Genomic DNA, 25,591 nt, shown 5'->3' with positions numbered 1-25,591 from the left:
CAAGCTCACAGATTGCTTTGCTATCCCCAGTAATGATGCATGGTCCCACCGGTGTTCTTAAATTCTTCTTATTATTATGATAGACAGGCTTGTGCAGGCGGTAATATGTGGTTAAATAATTTATTCTATTACAGTAACTAGGTCAACACCTTACATATTATCTTTTATAAATGAAAAGAAAGGAGTTCAGGAAAACATCCCCTGATGGTTACGATTCAGTCATGAAATGCTTGCAGCATACTGTCAGCGCCATTGAAAAAATGTTCCTAATTTATGCTGTTCTTAGCAGAGAATAGCAGGCAAATTTCATTACATTTCCTGATGAAATAATATCATAAGACCAACCACAACTGAATTTTTTGAATGGGAAAACAAAACTGATGAACAGTCTAAAGCATTCCAGTAATGTTTCTTGTGACCTACAAACAACATTCAAGGGGCCTGCAGGAAACAGGACAAAATTGCTTGTCGAATGTTTACCCTCATCTTCAGGGAAGGGTTCTGTGAGCTAGGATTGGGCTGCTCCACTAAGGTACTGTCTATAAATACCATCGTCCTCAGCCACTGCAACCTGTTGCTTTTGCACAATGCACCCCTTGCTGTAGATGTGTATCATGGCATATTTCTACAATATATATATAACATTAGCTGAACACATGCAACAGAAGTATGTGCAGAAGCAAGATGTGATGAGTCAACGATGTGATTCCCGTAGTGTCATTTGGAAAGCAGATGTGCGAACGCGCATGTTTCTCAATGCAAACTCCAGCCTCCACCAAGCTCTGCGCCTTTTATGTATCAACAGGGACACTCGAGAAATCGAAACCCTCGCAGACTGACGCATGATCCCCATTGAACCTCACGGCATGAGAACGTTCAGTTCCTGCTGACTTAGAAATACAGCTATTTCAACTGGACAGAATGTTAAAATAGAAAGAGTGCACTCAGTAGAGTGCACACCTCCACCTAGGCACAACAATTTCCCCTCAGATGAAGGTGCACAGCAAATGGCCTCAATGGCTAATTTCATGGCAATCGGGCTGCTACTTTTCCAGATATGTCAATCACAAACTGAAAGTTTGGCCTGATGGTGGCGTTACTGGAAAGGTCATAGGGTTACCTACGTCAGCACATCTCTTCCTCTTGGGGGCATGAATGTGCACCGCAAATTTCATGACGATCCAGCCATTACTTTACTTTACTTACTACCCAAACATGTCTGTCTCGGACGCACAGACAAACAGACGGACAAATGAATGGGCGGATGGACAGACATCATTAAATGACCTCCTTGGCGAAGGCAGTTAGATCATTGTTCTCCAGATAAAGGGACAGAGGAGAATTCTCTAACAGTCTAATATACCAGCGGGAGTGAGTGCAGGTCTCTTACGTCCATTGTCCAATGCACCATATCGCAAACTTATTTATCAGCAGCACAGTACTTCTGTACAGACTGTTTTACTGGTGCAAAGAAAGTAATGTTCCCTGCGTAAGTGTCTATAATTGGCATCTCGGGGCCAGTGCTCTAAATACTGTATGTCCTCATACATTCTCTGAAGCACCACAGCACAATGGCAATAGATTCAATCCACATAATGGCAAAATAAAAATGTCAGCGTAATGAAAATTGCAGGCTACAATGATGAACCATTTACAAGCATTATCATACATAGTTGCTATCGTGTCACGTCATAATTATCTCAATGAATTATTTATTTATTGACTCGCTTACTTACCTACTTACTTACTTATTAATTTAGCAGACACTCTTATGCAGAGCGCCAAAAAGGCAAACACATGAAAGGAATATTCACACAAGAGAGAAAATATGGTATATGGACTTCAACTGAAATGACATGTTAGCGTGGGATCCAGGGACCACTGCGTTCTGATGGCACACTAAATGGAAGCAGTTGCTTTTACACGGACGCGAAACAGCCCGATGGTGCCCCTAGCGCCCAGAGTGGGACAAGGAGACGAGCTCTCTGCGCCCCATCACTCGCTCCTCACAGCCCTCCAACTACATTTCGAGTTTAATTATGGAACCCGCAGCATTGTCATGCTATACGGGACGGAGGCAGCAGGTATTTGAAAATAACCCCCCCCCCCCCCCGCCACACACCCACACTACCGCCATGGCAACGTCTTTGCTGTGCTGTCCCTGTGCAGTGACAGAGCTGCCTCCTTCAGGCTCTTTGTCATTCAGATTACCTGGGGCTCCTCCACTGCTGGCTGTCCTTTGTCTCCCTGCTTTAACATTAATCCTTACACCAGGCAGTGGAGCAGGAGGCCTTGCAGCCCGACCCTCCAGCAGAGCTCACACCTCCATCTACTGTCCTTGTACGGCACCTTCCACATGGAACACAACCTACCACTGACACCTTCCACATGGAACACAACCTACCACTGACACCAAACACACGAAACACAACCTACCACTGAGACCAAACACACAGAACACAACCTACCACTGACACCTACCACACAAAACACAACCTACCACTGAGACCAAACACACAGAACACAACCTACCACTGACACCTACCACACAAAACACAACCTACCACTGACACCTACCACACAAAACACAACCTACCACTGACACCTACCACACGAAACACAACCTACCACTGACACCTACCACACAAAACACAACCTACCACTGACACCTACCACACGAAACACAACCTACCACTGACACCTACCACACGAAACACAACCTACCACTGACACCAACCATGCAAAACACAACCTACCACTGACACCTTCCACACGGAACACAACCTACCCCTGACATCGTCCACACAGAACACAACCTACCCCTGACACCGTCCACATGGAATACAACCCACCACTGACACCTACCACACGGAACACAACCTACCACTGACACCTACCACACGGAACACAACCTACCACTGACACCCAACACACGGAACACAACCTACCACTGACACCTACCACATAGAACACAACCTACCACTGACACCTACCACACAAAACACAACCTACCACTGACACCTACCACACGAAACACAACCTATCACTGACACCAAACACACAAAACACAACCTACCACTGACACCTACCACATGAAACACAACCTAACACTGACACCAAACACACGGAACACAACCTATCACTGACACCTAACACACGGAACACAACCTACCACTGACACCTACCACACAAAACACAACCTACCACTGACACCAAACACACAAAACACAACCTACCACTGACACCAAACACACGGAACACAACCTACCACTGACACCAAACACACAAAACACAACCTACCACTGACACCAAACACACAAAACACAACCTACCACTGACACCTACCACACAAAACACAACCTATCACTGACACCAAACACACAAAACACAACCTACCACTGACACCTACCACATGAAACACAACCTAACACTGACACCAAACACACGGAACACAACCTATCACTGACACCTAACACACGGAACACAACCTACCACTGACACCTACCACACAAAACACAACCTACCACTGACACCAAACACACAAAACACAACCTACCACTGACACCTTCCACACGGAACACAACCTACCACTGACACCAAACACACAAAACACAACCTACCACTGACACCAAACACACAAAACACAACCTACCACTGACACCTACCACACAAAACACAACCTACCACTGACACCTTCTAAACAGAACACAAATAGTACATGTGAAAAAAATTTAATTAATTAATGTCTCATATCACACATAATTTTCAGCTTTCATAAATGCAGGATTAGGATTCATTAGGTAGGCAAAGTGTTCCCACAATATGTGTGGTAGTGATTTGTGGGTGTCCAAGGCTATGGTAAGATTTTTGCACTATTTGTTTGACTTATTGTAGGACAGCCATTAGTGGTCTGTGAACTCAAACCCACAGGCCGGTGTCAGGTGTTCTTCCAGCCACATGCAGGGCCCTGCAGTGTGGATGACACGAGCTCACGCTCCAGGGGATGCAGTGGCCCTGCGGATGCTTCGGTGCACTTCCATGTCCTCTCATGCACCGCAGACGCTGTTTTCTCCAGTAACAAGCAGAGTCTGAGGTTAAAGCGCATCAGAGAGAAACTGACACGCCAACAAGGAGACAAGCTGCTTGTACAGTTGCATCAGTACATCGCTCATAAAAAATACATTTACATTTTAATCAGATTTTGTACTGAATCGCTTCACTGGAGCCGTGTCTCCTGTATTCTGCACTTGAATAAGATGCAGCGTTCCGAATATCCCACATACCCTTGTGACAAGAACATTTTAACGTATTTCCCGTGTTTAAATCTACACTGACAGCTTCGGAAGAAATAAACAACTGTCGCAATCGTGAATAGAATGTGTTAATCCAGTAATTTTACATTTATTATTAACAAATGGTTTTCTTATAAGGGATGTCAGAGAATGCAAAAAAATCTGATATGGCATTTGTAAATTTTTTTTAAATGCAGCTACAGTCACAATGGCTTGGAAACAAGGAGAACTCAAAGAGTTAACAGGAATGTCTGACACACTTGATACTTGTGTTGAAATTGGATTGCAGTAAGTACATGTCTAAGCACTTGATCTTCACTGATTGCAGTCAAGAGATCCACTGCTGGAGTTCAGACTGATTTAAAAGACCTAATGCAGCTCCATAAATGGGGTCCCATGTAGAGACTGACATCTAGGGGAGACAAAGTGAAGTAGGTGACATTTGTGTTGTTGTCCTTTTTATTCTAACAGCTAAAACAACACTAACAAATATTAAAATCTTTCTCAGCTCCTTTGACGACCTGGAAATTTTACATTGTATCATTAAGGCAGATTAAATGCTGAATTTTGAATCTACTTCCCTATGTGAAATTAAGATTTCCCTTACTGTCCATGGACACAAAACAATATTCTATGTCATGCAGCCACTAGAGGGCAGTATGAGATTTCAAAAAAATCTTTTGGAGCCCAAGCTGCAGTTGACGAAGGAGCTTTCCCGCAAGATAAGGCGTCCTCGTTTATCACAACAAATAAACTTTACACTCGCCTGGAGGGGCCAGGAGGAAATCAGAGAAGACGATCAATCATAAGCGCATTGTTTACACCTCACACACTGCCGGGGACAACGCAGCTGCATATGCTGATTACGCTGCTGATCAAATAATCTTCTCCAGGAACTGAGTCGTATCCATAAAAACCGAGGGGTAGTAAAAATAAAAATAGATACTTCCTCCTATTACAGATCCTCCGCTCAGAAGCTTCCTGTTTCTGTTTTGCACAGCCGGATATTAACAGGTGCAAATCAGGTTAACTATCTCAGAGGTACGACACCGCAGTTCCTATTCTTCTAATCATCACTGCTAGCTAAGGTATCATAGCTACAGGGCCCTGTTTCACGAAGCAAGATTACTGCGTTAGCTGGATAACTGCACTGAGTAAAAAAACTCTCCCAAATTTGGAATATGAACTGAAGTAAAAAGAGATGTTCTGGGTTTCACACGTTAATTCAGTAATCTGGCTTGCCTGTTTGCAAATGCACAGCTGAACCTCTTTTCAGGTGAACAGGAAAGGGTTACAGCATTGGCCCTTGATCAATGCAATCTATTTCACATCATTTGCAGGGGTGAGGATCTGGTTTAGATCGGTTAGTCCTTGGACAGCTTCTGAGGGCTGCTGCAGTGGCCTGTGGCTTCACCTGCCGCTTCAAAACTTCGCAGGATGTCAACGCACTGTTCTGGCCACTAGGGGACCCCGCAGAGCTCAGGGCGTCCCTGAAACACGCATTCCCGCCAGGCCCCCCGCAGGTGCAATCTGGCGCAAGGGGAATGCGTTCCTTCACGCCACATGTCATTGTAGTAGGCGCCTGGAAGGGGGTGAGGAATGAGTAGGGTGCAGGGGGGGAGGGGACCGGCGTGGAGGTGTGGCCCCCTGGCCTAAGGATACTTAGGGACACCCTGCCTCGGAAAGTGGTCACTGCCCCACCTCTATCCCATCATCCCCCCATGGCAGCGACGGCAATGGCGGGACAATGATTTATTGTTTTCTTCTGGAAGGCTTTCCGCGTTTTAAATAAAGCTTAAAGCTGGTTCTCTCCGGAGATGTAATTGCTCAGTTTAGCAGAAGCCGATTTGAGTGGGTAGGCTCAGAGCGTGCTGGCAACCTGCTGGAAGAATCACTGAGTCGTTCTGTGCTAGTGTATTTTTGCACCTTATTGTTTCTAGTGCATTTGTGATTCACTGGAGGGGGGGGGGGGGGGCAGGGGGGTCCTGTACTCTGATGCACACGCCCAGTCTCCCATGGCGCGAGATAAGGGCCTCGGCGCACTCCGCTCGCTCCGAAACAAACCACTCCCTTCTCCTGACTTTGTATTTGGCCAACAGAAGCGAATGCACAACGTCCCATTAAGGGCTTTTCGAAATAGCAGCGGGCTAAAAGGTTCAGAGAGGGCCTGCATTGCACCTCCGAGCACTGCGCTTAAGCAAACACACTCGTAAGACGAGCCAAAGGTCGTAGCTTTCTTTCCCGCGCGGGGTGCTAAAATCATACCCGTGGGGACGGTACTTCATTGAACCATCTGAGTACATGCTCAGTAGCCTAAAGGGATAGCACATAAAAATGTGAGCTGTGCAGTTTTCCCCTGGATACGGGGCGTCAGCAAAGCAAACAACCAAACAATGCGCTTCCCAAGACCTTCCGCATCGCTCCTCCTGCTCCTCTCCACAACTGCACACAGCGGGGCTCTGCAAAGGAGCACACTGCTCCTTCCCCTCACCGCTCCTCAGACAGGGAGGTGCGCACGGGTGTCACACAATGGCTGGAGTCGGGCAGCTCCCTGCTTTAAACTTTAGCCTTTTAAAAGGCTGAAGTCATTTGCAATCCCAGTGGCAGCACAGTCAAAATAAATGACAACAAATGACAAGCTAACGATAAGGATAATAACATATGGGCTCCCAAGGGGAGGGGGGTGAGGAATTTATGGGCCCTCCCTAGGGTGAGTGGCATAGCCAGGCTGGTGATTTTGCTTCTTATGAGAGACCATCATTTAGATTGACGAACGAGCCAGAGGGATACTCAGTGAAATGGGGAAATTGCTTAAGGCCCTAGATGTCAAAAGACTGGTGAATGATTAATCAGCCGGTCTTCCTTCACGTGCGGAATGCAGAGCCGATGCAGTAACTCCATTATCTAACCCTCGGTCCGTATTGAACTGCCCTGCACTGGCCAACGTGCACAGAGCGCAGTGCGCTGTCGTCCAGTATTACCCCAGCAGCGGCACTGGACTGCATCAAATGAAACACAATGGGCGAAGCTGAGCCTGAACATTTTGATAGATGGGACTTGAAAGACCGCAGCACCTGCGCAGAAATGCATGCCTGCTGACATGATCATTTTTTTGAATAGACTGCGTTGTTGCCGTTCTTGTTTGTGTTAGTGTTAAACAGTTTAACCTTCAGGGTCCAAGTTGAATTATGCGGTTGTTCCCTGCACTTGGACCGGTACTTCTCTCTAGGGTTCTCGTCATACTTGTTCCTGGTTATGGTTATACACTTTGTTGTACGTCACTCTGGATAAGAGCGTCTGCCAAATGCCTGTAATGTAATGTAATGACTGCATTTTCCATAGGAAACACAAGAGGAAGGAAGGGACGAATCCACAGGAACATTCCAGATACGGATCCTGGGCAATGCAGTCAGTGCAGTGCAGTCAGTACAGCCTGTACAATGCAGTGCAGCACAATCAGTGCAGTCAGTGTAGTCACTGTGGACAGTAAAGTTAATGCAGTACAATCAGTGCAGTCATTGCAGTCAGTGCAGTGCAGTATAGTCAATGCAGTGCAGTCAGTGCAGTCATTGCAGTCAGTGCAGTGCAGTATAGTCAATGCAGTACTGTCAGTACAGTCAGTGCAGACAGTGCATTGCAGTGCCTGCAGAGCAGAAGACAGTGAAGTCAGTGCAGAACAGATGGTGCAGTTCAGTGCAGGTTTTGTTGCTAGTTCTACTTTTACAAAATCCTAGTGATGTAGGAATCCTAGAAATGTGCATAAAAATGGCTGCTCCTGACACTCAGCTGTATGCAAGTAACCAGACCGATACCAGACTCACCATGGCCTCAAACCTGACAAGCTATCACACGTGAAATGGTTCCAGCTGTCGTTCTCACAGAGCAAATGGAAACCAATTCCACACTAATGCCACAGAGAACAACAGGTTCATTAGTTTCTGTAGGCTCATGCCAGTTGGTCATTAGCAGCTGTACACAAAGGGTATTTCTCATTTGTCTGAACTCTTACAAGAATTTAGCGTGAGCTGCTTTTCGGTGGAGACAAATGACAGGTCATTTTGAGGACTCTTTGTGCCCAGCTACTGGGGAACAATATCGGGTCTGTTTTCAATTATTTTTCCAATCCCACTTGTTCCAGACAGCAGATTGGTAATACATCTAGAACCTCTATTTTTATTTTTTATTTTTTTGGCAGTTGCTTGGAAAAAAGGCTCATGTCCAGTTGTTTTCAGCCAGAAATGGTCTTTTGTGTGTGTGTGTTTGTGCGTGTGTGCCCCCACATATGTGTGTGCATGAGTGTGTGTGTTTGTGTTTGTGTGTGGGTGTGTGCCCGTGTATATGTGCATGAGTGTGTGTGTGTGTGTGTGTGTGTGCATCATCAAAGCACATGGATAATCATGATCAAAGTACATGGACAGCTTGGAAAGGGCCCTTCCGTGGTGTCTGATCAGTATAATCTATAACCCAGCCTGTCAGGAAGCTCCGAGTATCAAATGAGTTAATGATCTGCTGCGGAGAGGATGCTGACACCTGATTGGAATAACAAGAAGGAATCTAAACAGGAAAGTACTAATAGTATTACTGACAAAACCTATCCTCAGCAGCTTCCCATATTTATTTCTGGTTCCACATATGAGCCTTTTCAAATGTTTTCCTTTCTAAAAGCATATTTTTCACTTTGATAAAGATGTAATGCTGACTTGCATTCATACTGATGCAATTCTGCAGACGGCTTGAAAGGAGTGATATTACTGAGGATGCAGACCTTTCTCTAAGCCAGCCCACAATAATAAAGCACACAGGTGAATAGGACACATATTTATTTTACCTTAGATATCTTCTTGCTGCTAGACGAAATATTTGACACGTGATGCATGCTGCCTTCTGTTTAAAATAATGGAATGCATAGCTTGAACCAATTTTTCTTAATTTCTCTAATTACACAACCTTTTACAAAATAAACTGTATCTTATGGTGCATGTACTGAGGTACTTGTGAGTCATTGTAGAGAATTAGGGTCACAAATGCATCCAACCTACAAGACTAGGTTTCTTGCCACTACTCTATGCATTTCAGTAACTAGATCTTTGAGAAAGTAAGAACAAAATACCACTGTAAATGTTTATTGTAATGAATGTCCCAATCAATTTTATCTTGCAAAATGGGATATTTGTATGAAAATCTTTTGTTTGGTTTTTTGTTTCAGGTACCTTGAAAGTCACGTATGCACACACACATGCACACGGACACCCACACACACACACACACAATGACATTTAACCAGAGCACAGGAGAGAGGCAATCTCTTTATTCCCAGGGCTAATCGCAATGGATTTATGACCGCACTGTCCACCTATTGGCTAGCAGATACACCCCTTCCCCCACCACAATCTTTCTCATAGATACACAAGATGGACTCTCTGGAGAAAAGGAGATGCCATCCTTCAGCACAACCTTGAGCCAAGGGTACTGTACACTGTACATGACTGTGGATCTAAAAGCACTTACATTTCAAAAGCACAATCCACCAAAGCATCTCCAATTAATATTCACACATGACTTTACATCTGACTGTAGGACTGATAGCTAGTTAGCATTTTCATTGACGCTGTTGCAGATAGGACTTTTTTTTTTTTAGATATGGTGCTACTGCCTTTGTATGAAATAGTACTATTGAACTTCTTTAGTTGCTGTCTGTGTTGCACACATAGTTTTTCTTGCTCAGCAGGTTTCCCCAGTTAAGGGTATCTGTCCAATTAAAAAGTCCATCAATATATCAATTTGACATGTGGGTAACTGCACCATTCTCCCTCTTCGATTCACATGATTGGCAACCCAATTCAGGGCCATTCTGTGGGAGCTGTACTATATTTCTTATGGGAAACTTAATCAGCGGCTCATTAGAGCTTGCAGGGAGTTCACTGAAGTAATGTGGACCATATGAACTATGAACCACAATCCCCCAATACCTTTGAAAACAGGGATGGCCAGCACTGATGGGAACCATATTCAGTGCCTCATTAACAAGAACGATTTTTCACTGAAATGTCTCTCTCAATTTTCGACAGGAAGATACGTTTCAGACCGAGTATTTCACCTGTGTTACATCACATTTAGACTTTTAGAAGATGGTAATCTGTCGTGACTGAATATTTTAATTAGCAAAATGCATTTAAAATGCATGTTTCCAAAGGTGGAACCAATGTAATGTACATAATGGGCTATGGAAATGGGCTTGCAGCCACAGTGTTTCTGGTTCTATTCGCAAGGGCAAATTGTGTGTAAATGACCTCTGGTGAGGCTGGCTGTGCGGTCAGAGTGAGAGCCATGGGCATTGAGTTGTTAGAGCCTCCTGAGGGAGCTATCGGTTTCCGTTGTGCTTACGGTAATAGGGAGGCAAGGATGGAGAAGCTCATTCTCATGTGTGGAGATGCAGAGTTGAGTAGCGGAGGTGGACCAGGACTGCCCATCGCCAAGTGTGCAGTGTGTCTGATACCGTAAATCCTTCTCTTCTCAGACGTTACATTGCATTACTTTACAGGCATTTAGCAGACGCTCTTACCCAGAGCGACTTACACAACTTTGCATAGCATTTACATCGCATCCATTTATACAGCTGGACATATTGAAGCAATGAAGGTTAAGTACCTTGCTCAAGGGTACAAATGGAGTGCCCTACCCAGGAAACGAATCTGTGACCTTTAGGTTACAATACCCATTATACTGCATTTACCCGCTACAATGTCTTTGATAGGAGAAAAAAGCGGTGAAAGAATATATAAACAAATCCATTGTTTATGGCTCCTTATCAGTACAGCTGACAATTTTTCATATGACTGATGATGTCAAATCTCTAGGCAGATAGTGAAGCCATTTTTTTCCACCTCGCATTACAAGCACAATGGCAGAATTCGTTGTTCACTTTCAAAAGCATAAAACCCCTCGCACTTAGCATTTTAAGGCTTTTTAACATTTTACCCAAGTCCTCCAAACAACCCGTACGTGGTTTCCACTGTATAGGACTAGTATAGGGCACACTGCCTACTTCTAAGGACCACACTGTAGCCTCATGATAGACATCCATACTGTATCACTATGTGAAAGCTAAGAACGTTATAGTGCTGCCCTTGGTCTGTCTCCAAGCCATTTTCTCATCTCCTGCACGTGACAGCAATTATGTAAATTTGTACAGACACGTGCTAAATAAACCATTCTCCCGCGCGTTGGCAGCCTGCTCCAGCTCCAGCTCCAGCTCTCAGTCTGAATGACTCGAGCATCAGGATGACTTAAAGCACTGGCGCTACAGAAAATGTGTAGCCGAGGGTACAAATCAGCAGTTATTCAGGGAGGAGGCTGTTCTTCACAGAGCGAACAGCATCTGAGACAGTGAAAACTGCTGAGACGGAGAGCTGTGTGGAGACACCCTGTCTCTCACACTATTGTTACTCCCAGCAATATCCAGTCTGAAGAATGGTATATAAGGCAGAGGCTTCATTCAAGGGTCCAGGAGGAATGAGTGCTTTTTTATATGATATATCGTACGTGAGGTGTCCTCAGAACCACGGGGAGAAAGCTGGACAAGTTCAAGCTCTCAATTTTATTCCAACAGCTATATCTGGAGGCCCACGATGGCAGCACATCATAGCTTTTTAAGATGACATTTGCAATATAAGCTGTATTATAAGCTGTATTATATATGTATCTATACCAGTGGTGGAATGTCCAGGGGTTAGAAAGTAAAAGCGCTGCCATGTGTTTCTTCCACCCATGAGCTCAGCCTGCTGATTTCACTAATTAGTTCTAGCTACCTCCTGGTTGAATAATTGTGCTAATTAGCAAATCCAGGCGACTGGGAGAAAATACTGGGGAAGACTTTCACTTTATGAACTTGGATTTTCCACCTCTTACCATATAGGAAGCACCCTGGTTCTTCAGATAACTTCAAAAATGACATATTTTGCTCAAATGAGGTCTTTTCACTCACTGTCTCGCAATGTGTGTGGGTTCAAGATCATGAAAAGTAGAACCACCAGATCCGTCTGTGTGTGTGTGCGCGTGCGTGTGTGTGTGTGGATGGGAGGGGGTGGATGGTGGGTGGGGGGAGGGGGGTAGTGTGTCACTGTTGAATTTAGTGTAGTAAGTTCAAGTCCTAGGCACAGCACTGCTCTTTGGCCTTTGGCCACGAGAACCGTAATCGCTTCAGTAAATATCAAACTTTGCCGTATCGATGGCGGACGGGTCAGCATGACAACAACGCCGCTGACAGAGAAGACTACAGGTATGACCAGACCCAGAGAGGCTGATGCCCAAGAGCAGCATGAGCTAAGGTGTCTGCGCCCCACTGGAGCTCTCAGCAGAGAGCCAATGCCTGCACCTGAACGTGCCTGTCTCAGCGAGAGCTCGGAGCTTCCACGCTGCTCAGCAATGTTTCACTAGCACTGCTCGCGTCGTCCATGAGTCATTAAGCAGGCAATGGGCCATTCAGTGTGAGCTATGATTACATTGTTTTGGCACCGTACCTTATTTCTGTGGCACAACAATATGGTCCACATGCATGAAGCTGTCTGTTTGGGCACCGCAACAACACTAACATTAGCTAGCCGCTGGAACTGTTGCTACTGCCATGATGCTGAATATCTCAAGTTAAGTACGTCTGAAAACATAGCCCAATTTCTGCAATTTCATATCTCCCGCATAAAAATTCAACAATCAAGCTTATCATTTTTTGCCTCAAGCAATCAAACGTGCATCTGTAATGATGTTTCCTGGCAGTTAGTAATACGTTCTTCACTGAGCCTTTCTCTTTGAATATTCTCTCTGAATATTGCATTTAATGGGTTTGCATGTTTCCTTTAAACACGATTGCATTACACCGCGTTTATCACACTGCCAGGGAAATTGACATTAGTACTGCGACCGAGCAGGCAAGCGCAACTGCCATACTGACAGGTTCCATTACAAATCTCCTTTACCCAGCAGCCCCCAGTCCAACGGCTTGAGGCGGGGGTCTGCTGGGAGTTCCAGCTTCAGAGTTGGCATGCCATTTCATCACAGAGCAGAGAGAAAGATTATGCAGAGACTAATTATGTAATGGTTAAGTGATGGCCTCTTTCACACCCTCCGCTGTGTAAGTAATCCGGAAAGTGATCTGGGAATGCCTTTCTCATTTATGATTCTGGGAACAAGGTCCATTTGCAAGCCACTCTGATTCACTACCTCTGATCGTGCAGGGGACTAAAATGAACCAAAACAAAATACAGAAACACACTTTAAATTTAGTTTTTTTAAAGGTTTTTAGCGACAAAAACACGCCTGCAACACCACATTCACAATATCTCCACAAATAGCTAATAGCAAACAACTGGGAAAAAATTAATTAACAAAAAGTCATGGTAGAACAGATTCCACCATTCGCAGCAGGTCCTACTGACCAAGCTAAAGTAACACTAATCTTGAACCAGTCGCCCTACTATATTTGGGGTACGTTTATAAGACTTAATACCATTGGTGTGTTTGCATTCACAGACAGCCGAAAACAAACTACTTCACACATCTTTAAAACACTAAAGTTGGCCTAGATACTTTTACTGCTGTGAACACTCAAACGACGCCTGCATCTCTCCAATCGAATTTGAGCACTTTAATTTAGATCCTTCCTTATATAACAGCTGAAAGTGGCAAAAAGCCATTGACTTTGAATGTGAAACTATGGAAAGCTAATAGGTATGGAGATGAGGCCTAATATTGCACCAGCCCCTGTGGCAAGAACCTTTAGCATGGTACTTACCTGTTTATCACAGTGAAACCTCTCATCTCTGCATATTGCACTTATATAACACCGCAAATGAAAATGATGAAATTTTGCTCAGGGTTTGTATAATACTGCTTCTCAACGTGGCGATGGGGTGGGTGACCTGCAGGGATTCAGCGTGTTCACAGCAGCCAAATCTGCGTCTGAATCGCAGCCATCCAACCTCAAGCAGCTTCCCCAGCACTACCTCCGCACAAGTCCTCCTTCCTCACCGGTATGACATCTCTCCTGTCAGTCAAACGCACGTGGCCAATCATCCACTCTCTCTTGCGCTTACACTTACAGCCTCAGTGCGGGGACACTTTAACTACTCAGCAGCCATACCCCGGCACCCTTCAGTGCCGTCTCCCCCCCCCCCCCCCATCCTCTTCCTCTCGTGTGTCATGTCTGTCCTCCGCATCGCTCAAAATGTCATTTTCCAGATGGCCCTGCCTCTGACGGCGCGATGATGAATTTCCTTTGTGGTCGTAATTGCAATTTACTGGCGGGGCACCCGCCCACACTCAATCACGGGCAGCGGTCTGAGCGCAGGATTCAGGCGCTAAGCGAACTCTCTCGCAGAAAGAGCGCTCGGTACGCGGGGCGGAATCCGCGCGCTCGAAAGGGCACCGCTCGCCATCCTTCAAGCCGCCGGGGAGGACGCGCGTCGTCCTCCAACAGGCAGAGCCGCCGCGAAGGACAAACGGCTGCCATGCAAACGGCAGACTGATCCCCTTCCATTAGAATCACAGCGCAATTAAAACGTGTCAAACGCAAAAAGGCACAAATGTGTTCAGACACCAGAATATGCAAAGACATGGCATGTCCATCCCCGATCCACTGCTGCCTTCACTGTTGTGTCAGTTCCCTGAGATGGAAATCTTTAGTAATTATATGCAAATAGCCTACTGTTAGGAAGATGTAAGTGACTGGGGGAGGGTGGGGGGGGGGGGGGGGGGGGGGGGGGGGGGGGGGGCGGAGGTGGCAGTTTGTGAGTACACAAGGTGAAAAATTGAGATATTCTGGATTGGATGAGAGGGATTGCATCTGATATGCTGCAGATTGCCCAGTTGGAAAAAGCTGGTGATTTTACAAGCAGCATGTTATTCTATTTACAAGCAAAATACACCTGTTGCAAAAAGATGTTTCTAAATATAGTTATTGTTATGTTCTTCCAAGCCAATCGTGTAGCGGCTCAGTAAAAAACAAACAATGCAAGGTGATGAATATGGCAGCAGACTTTCGCAAACTGGAAAGCTTCTTTTTCAGGTACAGACATTTCCAATAAGGGAAACCTGGCAAAGGGCACTGCAATCTTTTTTTCCTAGGTAAGATAAGCAGAAAGATGACAATCGCGTGGAGATACGAAGCTCGGTTAAAGAAAGGCGCTGTGTTGGGTTCAGCATGAACTACCCCATGCCCAGCCCCCAACCTGTGTGCATTTGTGTGTGCCTGCACGCGTACACGGGTGTATGCAAGTGTCCTTGTGAGTGCGTGTGCACATGTATGATGACACCGTTTATATGTGAAGTGAAGGGGGAGGGGGTTAAGCATCAATATTCTTCTTCTGGTGGGAAGGCTAAAGTGCAACTGAGACATATGAGGACTCTAATACCCCATATAGTGATACACATAACTTCACTTAGATGCAGTCCAGAACATGTATGTCTTTCAGACATTCCAAAAAAAAAAACATATATATATATATCCATGTGTAGGAACAGAACCACTTATTGGTATTCAAATGAAGATAAGACAGATGAAGTAATCCTGTAAATGTAGGACTATGTTTAAATATAGCCACCTGACTGTTTCACCTTTAAAAATAAGATTCTGGAGGGTTTCCTCTCATATGTCTACCATGTGGTGACATCTAAATACAATATGCAATTGAATTCAAACCACTGGAAAGGTTCTGACACACAGAAGAAATGCAATAATAGAAATTATACATTTATTCAACCATAGCCAACAGCCATCCCACTGACTGAGAAAACAGGCACTTGAGAATGCTCACTAATAATGTTATGTTTTCTTTTGTCTTGGCGTAATGTAGGAGTATAGACCATCTGTAATGTCTTTGTAATTGGGCAGCCTTCAGAGGATAGTTCTGGTTGTGTGTACAGTGAAAAAGGAGAGCTTCACACAGTTGAATTTAGGTGTGGACTACATACAATGGTGTTCCTTCTGGCATCCAATCAATTCCTTAATGTAATGATGACTATATTTTATAAATTTCATCAAGTTTATGCATCTATTAGTGGATTTTACTGGAGTCTCTATTCTATTTTATTGTCTATTTAAAAGCCATTGTGTTTATTTTTGTCCTCTCTAATTTTTCACCAAAAACAAAGTCTCCACCTGTTTCAACATACTGACTTATGTCCCATGCAGCAACCCACAGGGCCTGGCAGCCAAGCAGAGTACACAGAGTCATACCATCTCCATCTTATTTTTCATACTGGATGAGCTGATGACATTTACTGTATATTCCCCCACAAGACAATTCTATCTTTCTTTTTTTTTTTTAAATGCTGAGCAGAGTGTGTGATTTAATTAATCATTTTATTACATTCAATTTAGGTTCTGCATAATTTTGCTCAATATAATTGGTTTGGAGTTACTTCCTCCTAAGCAAACTTATCGCATAAGGACAAATAATGTCTGAAATTGCACCAGGCAGAAGGCTCCATTCCAAATAGCATATCTCCTCAACCACAGAATATTTTCTCAGAATAACTTCATAGGGCCTCTCATTATATCACTTGCAAGCATAGTTGGGTTGCTCAATAGGGCAGTAATGTGAAATAGACATCACAAATCTGAAACTGTCAAATATAAGTGCATACCCCCGAAATTAAGTGATGTTCACATAGATCATTTAAACAGCTTTTTCAGATAGTATTTGTTATTTACAGAATCAGTGCTCGACACTGCAGACTCATATTTGAGTATTTTTTATTTTAGATATTCCATCGTAAATTTACCTTCAAAATCAACACAGCACAAAGGATAAATAGACATGACATACTTTTTGAAATATCTTATGATAACTATAATGATAACGTGGTAACTATAATACGGATAGCATCACGCCTCTTGCACTACTACTGCTACTATTTCTACTACTAAAACAACAATTATTATTATTATGCTGATGTAAATCTTTTTTTATTTTTTATTTATTTTGTTATTCCTATCAGGCTCGGTACGCGTGCAGCAACAATTTATGCATGGCAGCAGAAAAAATAAAAACGAGTATAACTCGGTTATACTTGGATATTGATGTAGCACAAAACATTTCATTACAGCACTGCAACAGTCGTTCACTAACTCCCATGGGCACACATGCTTTAGACGTTTCCATTCGACATGCTGATCATTTCAACCGCAGACATAAAATTGTTGCTGTCTGCAGCACAGCTAACCGCTTCAGCTTCTTTTAAAAGCTTTCACTTAAAAGGTTTGCATCTCGAGCATTTTGTCGGTTCACTTGGCTATTATTGTACGCTTTTGAAAAGCTACGGAGTACTCACTTCTGTGGCTGGAGTACCCAGGATAGTAGCCGTAGTACCCCGTGATCCGCAAAATCCTGTCCTCGATATCATGTAGACCATTTCTTGTTACTTTGATGGTTTCTCTGTAACAAGGGAGGCTGTCCGAGTCGCTCCTCGAGCGGGACGGCGACGTTATTTCTGGTAGTTGAATAGTCTTCAGAGGCTCCAGACGAATACTGGTAAGGTCGCCACCGTCGCCAACCTCCGTTTCTAAATCTGTTTTATTCATCCTAGGTCCAAGCCAGCCAACGGTTGGGGACTGAGCGCTCACCATGCAGACAGCGTCTGTGGCAACAGCATCACGGTACGGGAGACACATTCCATCACACTGATGCTCAAATTAAGCCAAGAGAGCGCGTGGGACCTGTAATACAAGTGTTATGCTTCTAACTTCGGTCGCCAGAGGGCGGTATATTTTCACCACGGGCGATGTAAAAAGAGACAGTATTGTAAAAGCGTGGTAAGTTAGGGTGAAAAAAAAATGAAACGCGTATGAAATATTTTCCTATTTTGTTTTAGAACTAAGATAGTGAAAAAATAGTTTTCACGTTAGCGTTTGCCACATTCTAAAACAATAAAATATATTTTCAATTCATTTTTTTTTTATAATGCAGAGATACATTTTTCCTGGCTTTTAAATGAATACATTAAGTATGATAGAACTAGAAAAAATGTCGCCAAAATACCAAGCTTTAATTTGGAGAGAACCGCGTCCAGTGTTCACTAAGCAGATCTCTCAGAATACAATTTTCATTGCGGTGAATTTCAGCTGAAACTTTAGCAAATATATATTTCCCCGTCGTGTCGCAGGCGTGGCCTATTATTTTATTACACAATAATAGTGTATATTTGCTTTTGGCTAAATTTGCGTGAAAGCGTGCCAGTTAAGTGAGCGCTGGATCGGATACGATGTTCTACCAATTCCATTCTACCTGTGTAGCCTGTTGTTCCTCTGCTGATCCGAGGTTACTCACTACACTGCCTGCGGTATCCATTTCCATTGTTATAACACCCTTTACATTTTAATAGAATCACAGCGTTGCCTTTAGGACCACACATAAATGCCGACTACGGCATGAACAATGAAATACATGACTATATGCATGATACATGATAAAGTTGATAGTTTTGCAAACGTGTAAATTGGAATAGTACAAAATACACGAGAATTGCGGAATGAAAAGCTATAATGGCAGTGCGGTTCAAAGCCGATCTGAACAGAAAAGTCCTGATAATAAAACATGCAGGCAATTTTATTCAATAATTGAAAAGGATTGTCTATATATATTGTTTAACCCGAATGATATCATTTTAATTGAGATTGCAATAAAACGTTGAACTATGGTACGAACGGTCCCATATAGCCTACTAAAAATAAAGAAGAGTACAGGAGTGTAGATTTTATTGTGGAGTTGGTACAAAATGACTGTGGGCGTGGGATTCTTGTGCTTGTTTGGAGGCCAGCTGTCCAAGTTGGTGGTTCTGATTTGCGTGGATACAACGCTCAGCGTTCAGCGAAGCACGACGTAAGTGTGTAGCAGAATTGCTTTCTCTACTCGTTGCACAGATATTCCATATAATCCAGTGGCCAATATTTAGGGGCCTATATTCGTGTGGTCTCATATGCTATCTTTAACGTAAACAGGCACGAAACTTGAGTACGTCTATATCGTTGGGATTTAAACAGTACCAACATTCCCAGTGTTGTAAATATTTGCAAGCCGTATCGACAATGGGTCATAGTATTCATTACATGAACTGATTTACCTGGTCACTCGTCCTAAATGTGCTGCTAGTAGGGTATCACTCTCGGTATGTCCTTCTGGTGCTTTACCAAAGTTTCCATAAAATCTTAATGGCCGCAGTAGCAGCATATCTGTCATTTTGAGACAACACTGACGAAGCAGGGCACAGAGAAATTGGAGAGAACTGCAACATCCTACACAACAGGGAACAAGGAACATCACTGACTTTACAAACATTGCAGTCGCAGTGGGGGACGATGGTTTTTTAATGTTTTATATTCCAAAGATCAAAGCAACGCTGTGGGAAGAAAATGGTGGTAAATGGTGGGGGCTTTGGGGAATAATATAGCATTGCAATAGTAGGCCTATCTAAAGTTATTTGTTTTTCAAGTGCTAGATAGGCTAGTTACCTCAAACCAAACGTGACAGCCTAACAATAGTGTTTCCCATTATTGGAGAACTGTTCCAGGTTCCAGCACCCGCAAACACTAACATGTTTCCACTTACTGGAGAACTGTTATGTTCCAGAACCAGTTTTGGAAATTTATTTTTAAACGAATATCCCAGTTATTAAATTATGTCCAGAAAAAGTGCTGACTGCCAGGCTTCAAATCCAATAACACATGCGCTGCTGTATTTCAGTGTCACCAGTACGCCTTCGTCCAGGTCCTCAGCATTTTGTGTGAAATTGATTTTAGGCGTGTGAAGAATGTGCTCTCCTATTGGCATCCATGCGCCGACGCATGCTGTGATTTTTTATTTATTTATTTGTCACTCCCAATTTATGTGTGCCGTAATTTCGATAACCGATTTTCCAGTTCTCTTGCTACTGTATATTTATCACATGATTCACATGTCCATTTGTTTCATTTTTGCGTGTTTTTGTATCCTAAAGCTTCCTCAACAATTAAAAAAAGAGAACTTGGACCCTGCTTTTCAGTATCAATCCATCACCACAGGCCATCCAATCCAACATTTCAAATGTTGATGAGGGTTCTGCCTGCGAAAGATGATTGATGAAATTCCTGAATGCTGTGTAAACATTTGATGATATGTCTAAACTGGCACTCATCCAGTTTAATTTCATTTGTATTTCCAGTTTGCAGATGTTTACTTTCCACCGGCTTCGAACATTTGTCTTACTTGACTGCGCTGGGCGTTCTGTTAGCTGCGCTGGGCGTTCTGTTAGCCACGAGGTTTTCTCCTGAATGTCAATTGACCCCACGGTATTTGACTGAGGTTCGTTTTGGAGTGGGGTGGCTGACTGCAGCGAACCATTTTTGGGGTTCATTATCATGTCTCATCACTAGTGAATTTGCAACCTTTTGCAATGCTGCAATTTGTACGTTTTCTATTCTGTGAATATGTTACCTACCTAATTTTCCAGTCAAACGTTTGTTCTCATAATCCTCCATACTCTATAACAATCCGTTATCCACACTCTTTTCTAGGTTGCATCCCCTGGCTCATAATATTTAGTGTTTCATTAATGCAGTGGTGGGGCTCTTTCCCTGGAGTGGCAATGTATACACATGTTTTGTTTGCACCAATTACCCTGGCTAAATTATCTGTATATGCTGTACCTGTAATGGCTGTTCACTCCTATATCTGACCATAGCAAAACATGTGACAGTATTTAGAGACATACATGTAGGTAAGAACAATCTTCAGCTGTTGATCAACAAATGCAGATAAAATTTTGGATTGTGGATATGACAGGGCTACCTTAATAGTTAAGGTCAGAAGCTGGCATAATATACAGAAATAGATCCAATCATCCTTCCCCACCAATGCATTAAACAACCCTTCCATAATTTTGCCTCGATTTTATTTTTCATCCTTAGGGCACACTTCTTGTCTATGACTGTGACTTATACTTCTCTATGCTTCTGTAGTTTCTGTTCTGGTTTTTGTTTATTGTTCTCAATCTTGGCTGCTTTTGATACCATCCTTATGCTGGAAGGATATCTCTGGTGTTTCCCATGCTTGTTTCTTATTATTCATATTATATATTTACTATATGAAACAGAAGTTTCTCTACATTGGAAAACCCCATGGCTCTGTTTTTGGTTCTATATTATTTGCTCACAACTTCTTGGGTGCCCTCCAGTAATTTCAGGTTTGGTTGTTTCTTTTCTCTCAGGATTTACAGTGTCATCTCCTGCATATTAAATAGTTTTTCTTTTGTCTTCCAGTTTTTCTTTTTCATTTTTCACTTTTGATCTCTCCTGCTCCCTGTTGCCTTCCTGTCCACCTCTGTCAGAAGAAAGCTGTTCACTGTTTTATTCTTTTTTTATTCTTTTAAAATTGTTCTAGGAATGAAGGCAGAGACATTGTGACAGAAATGTGTGGGTCTATGGAGTTCATTATGTCCATTTCCTATCCGCTTCTGTCCAGCAGAAATGAGAAGGTTTCTTTATATTTATACGTTCTCATAAAGACGCCTGAGAAGCATTGCTTTAATATGACCCTCGTTCCATTATAATCATTCATGAATTACATCGTCAATATGACATCTCATCCCTGCCTGTGTCTATGTCCACCTCACTTTGTTCTTTCAGTCCACTGGTCTCTATGTAAAGTGTGTCTGTTCTTGGGTTTTCATGTGTTTACACGTTAGTCCCAACCTAATACCACTATATGCATCATATGCATTAGAGTAACATTTTTCCATTAGCCAATCCATGTCTATTTAATGCACATGCTAAGGGTTTTGAGTAATTAATACTTCTTTCTGCAATGTAATAATGGATCCCACTGTTCTCCAGGGAGTACTTATCCTGAACTGGTATCACACCTTGACCCTTGACCCCACTTATTCATTAGTTTGCTTCTCTGCCTGTCTGTCCTTCTGGCTGCCTGTTCCTGGGAGCTCTCTCTGTCTGCTTACAAATGTGAGCCCAGCCACTCCTAATTTCCTGGCTGTTTACCTAACACTGGAGCTGGGGTGTGTTCTGCCATAACAATGAGAAAGGACATGGTTTCCATTTCTTATGCCCTGAATCCGGGAAGGCTGATAAATCACAATGAAATGAGATGGCTGTTTTATAATCACTTTTTAAGACAGATTAAATCAATTGGAATGTCTGATGAAAGCAACATCCAATTCAGCAATAAACACACTATTGCTGACAGAGACAAACCACCCTCCTGGAGATGTAGGGAGGCCAATGCGTCTCCTTTTGGCTGGTCATCTGTTTATTCACACCATCAAAATGGTGCCACTTTGCAATGCGGGACACCACACAAACCCAAGGGTGTATTGCTTGGTCAGACCTTTGTCAAAGAGAAAGTTTGGAAAATTCCAGGGCTTGCAAATGACATTTTTCAATGTATTTGTTATGATAGATGACAGTCTCAATTTGTGTTTTTTGTTTTGTGCACAATTAAATGGAATGTTATATGATCTGTAAAATTGTTTCATTTTACAGTAATTTACTTCCTTTGTATTTCAGTCTGTATTTAAATGATGATCTGTTGTTTTGATTTATATGTTGTCTATGAAAACAAAATATATTCTTGGTGAAATGAGGGGTGTAATTTTGTGCTGCCTTTTCTCTGATGATGGACAGGTGCAATTAATCACTCCCTTCTCAGATATGTCTAGGAACATAAGTCCTGATCAGTCATCCATCGTTCTTTTATTCTGGTCAGTATCTCCTCATCACGTTGCGATTGTTTGAAGCGTTCTTGAAATAATTAAATCCTCACACTGGGCATTGATTCTAAAGAGCTCTAAATTTGCATCTTTTTATCATAATTTGTGTAATGATTTCATTTCATCAACAAGGCTGAAAGAAGGGTTTTGTAATTGCATTTGAATTCAGGGATTTTTAATTGTTTTGAAATAACTGGAATTTCATTGTACAACCGGACAAAGCTTATGATGTGAATTAAATTCTCTCTTGGTGATATCCTCTTCAGTAAATCCTTCCAGACCCATTTATTTCAATCCCATGCTTCCTGATAAAGAGTAAAAGGAAACTTTACTCATTACCAATCACGTGATGCTTCACCCTCATTAGGGCTAACCGGTCACCTTAAGGATCAGTGACCGTGCTGCCAGCCTCCAGCCCGTATAAATATTCCATGGGCACTAAAGATAACTCCCTCAAGGCAATGAGGAAGGGATGTAGAAAAGAAACTTTCAGGCTTAAATATAGAAAGGCAGGCTGTGATGGTATGCTGACCTACTAAGGTCAGGTTTAAAAGGCCGCTAAATATTACATGGGCTGAATTAGTGGCAGCATGTAGCAATACATAGCTTTAATTAGATGGGAGATGCTAAATTGAACACGCTGTCGGGGGGGGGGGGGGGGGGGGCGCTCCCAGGTGAGCTGGAAGATGGACTGCCACAATGAGCTTATCGACTCAGTTCAATGGGAGTTGCGTGTGTTAAAAGGCTGGTGTTGCCCCTCTTACAGAGGGGGGCAGATGTCAGTTTAACACCAGGGCAGGACTTTGGAGTAACAACTGTGTTAGCAACCAGAGGCTTGATTTTCACCTGGGTCACTACCATTAAAAAAGCCTTGCGCACCTTACATGACTTATATTTCTCCAGTGAATATCCAGTGGTATTAGTGGATAAACAGTAAAGAGTAGAGCAAAAATATATATAAAGAAAAAGAGTGAAAAGTAATAGTATACGAGGATTTGAGAAAAACAGGGCAATCTTTTATAAAGATGAAGAGAGAGAGGAAATGCTTAGTAGAGTAGTTCCTTTATTACTCTACATTTTTATTTATTTGCTTAGCAGATGCTCGTATCCAGGGTGACTCATAAAGCTTACATTTGTGAGACATTACTCATTTGTATGTATACCTCTGCTTTGTCCTCCTACCAGTTTTCCTCTCTTCCATCTTCCTTCTCAATAATCCCCCCTCCCCTCGCTTCATCTCCTCCCCTGCTCCTCTTCTGCGTCTCTCCGCCTCTCTCTCTCTCTCTCTCCTCGTAATGAAGTTACTCTCGTTAGACAGCACACACCCAGTTAATTGCTGGTGTCTCTAATGATGGGGAGCAGGCATGATTCTGCCCTGCTGACGCTGGGCGGTTATGAATGCATTCATTAGCATGAGGAATGTATCAGTGTCGCCTCATTAATCTCACTCATCCTTAAACACACACACGCACACACACAAACACGCGCGCGCACGCTCCAGTACGCACGCGTGCGTTCCGATACCCCCGTCTCCGCCCGCCGAATGAAAACCAGGGGGTGCGTAAACGGGCGCTCCGTCGCGCTTGACATTGCTTTGTCTTTGGCTTTGGCTCTGCAGACGCGCACGCGAAGCGTGCTCGCGGTTAGACGCACGTCACTGCCTTTCCCGAGCAAGTCCCTGACAGCAGACTGTGCGACCAGGTGGCAGATGACAGTTCTTTGCGCTCTCTATTGGATTTCTAATGATGCGTTTCTCACAGTAAAAAAAAAATAAAAAAAAAGGCCCAGCAAGTCATGGAGTAATGATGCCTCCGTCAGTCTGTGGGTTGGCGCTTCATCAGACAATGCAGGTAATACTGTTGGAGAAAACGAGGCCCACACTGCAACGCCAAACTCCATCCACTCCGGCCGTGAACAACACTGTTTCAGAAATGATGTGCACATGTAGAGATATATGCTTGAAGGAATTCCATATGTTGGCAGTCTGTTCATTTTAACGCTGTGCGTAGTTACCCTTGAGGCCACTGTATCACACTTTAATAGCCAGTAGACAGCCCTCATGCTGTATTTATGGCAGGGCCCAATAATTGCAACATTCTCTCCTCATTAAAATTTCATCAGCCAATTCTGCTCCACGCATGTCAGACAGTCAAGGCCTTAAGTACAGTACGGCGGTGGACGGAAATTCATGTTAACACGACTGCAGCTTCATTCTGCAAGGTCCACGGCAAGGGAAGAAAATGGAGGAACGGAATGTGCAGAACAGAGTAGGCACATAAGAACAGCACAGGATGATTCTCTCAGGAATGGTAATAAATTAGCATGTTACATGTCTAATTATCAGTAATGAATTATGGTTGATGATAAATAAAATATTTAGTGTTGGTTATATTCTTCTTCATAATTTTTTATTTTACCTTTGCTTTTATGGGCATTGATTATCATGTTAAATAATGCATCTTCTCTAAATTTACATTTGAATTTGACTCACCAACATGTTCACGTATAATTATTATTACTTGTTTGAATAACAAAACAGTTGCCAACCA

General features: G+C 43.1%; 1 protein-coding gene across 1 annotated transcript in view; it reads right to left on the bottom strand.

Annotated features, from left to right (window-relative positions):
* The window catches only part of slc35f4 (solute carrier family 35 member F4), a 44,557-nt gene extending 26,422 nt beyond the window's left edge, over positions 1 to 18,135 (bottom strand). The window contains exon 1 of the mRNA XM_035410662.1: positions 17,619 to 18,135. Within this exon, the coding sequence (XP_035266553.1) occupies positions 17,619 to 17,958 (340 nt within the window). The 5' untranslated portion in view covers positions 17,959 to 18,135. The remainder of the gene's footprint in view (positions 1 to 17,618) is intronic.
* Positions 18,136 to 25,591: the final 7,456 nt, after the last annotated feature.

The sequence above is a fragment of the Anguilla anguilla genome, chromosome 1 (genome assembly GCF_013347855.1).
Source record: "Anguilla anguilla isolate fAngAng1 chromosome 1, fAngAng1.pri, whole genome shotgun sequence".
NCBI classification, from domain to species: Eukaryota; Metazoa; Chordata; class Actinopteri; order Anguilliformes; family Anguillidae; genus Anguilla; species Anguilla anguilla.
The sequence above is the reverse complement of the archived record's forward strand: the minus strand, read 5'-3'. Positions and strand labels throughout refer to the sequence as shown.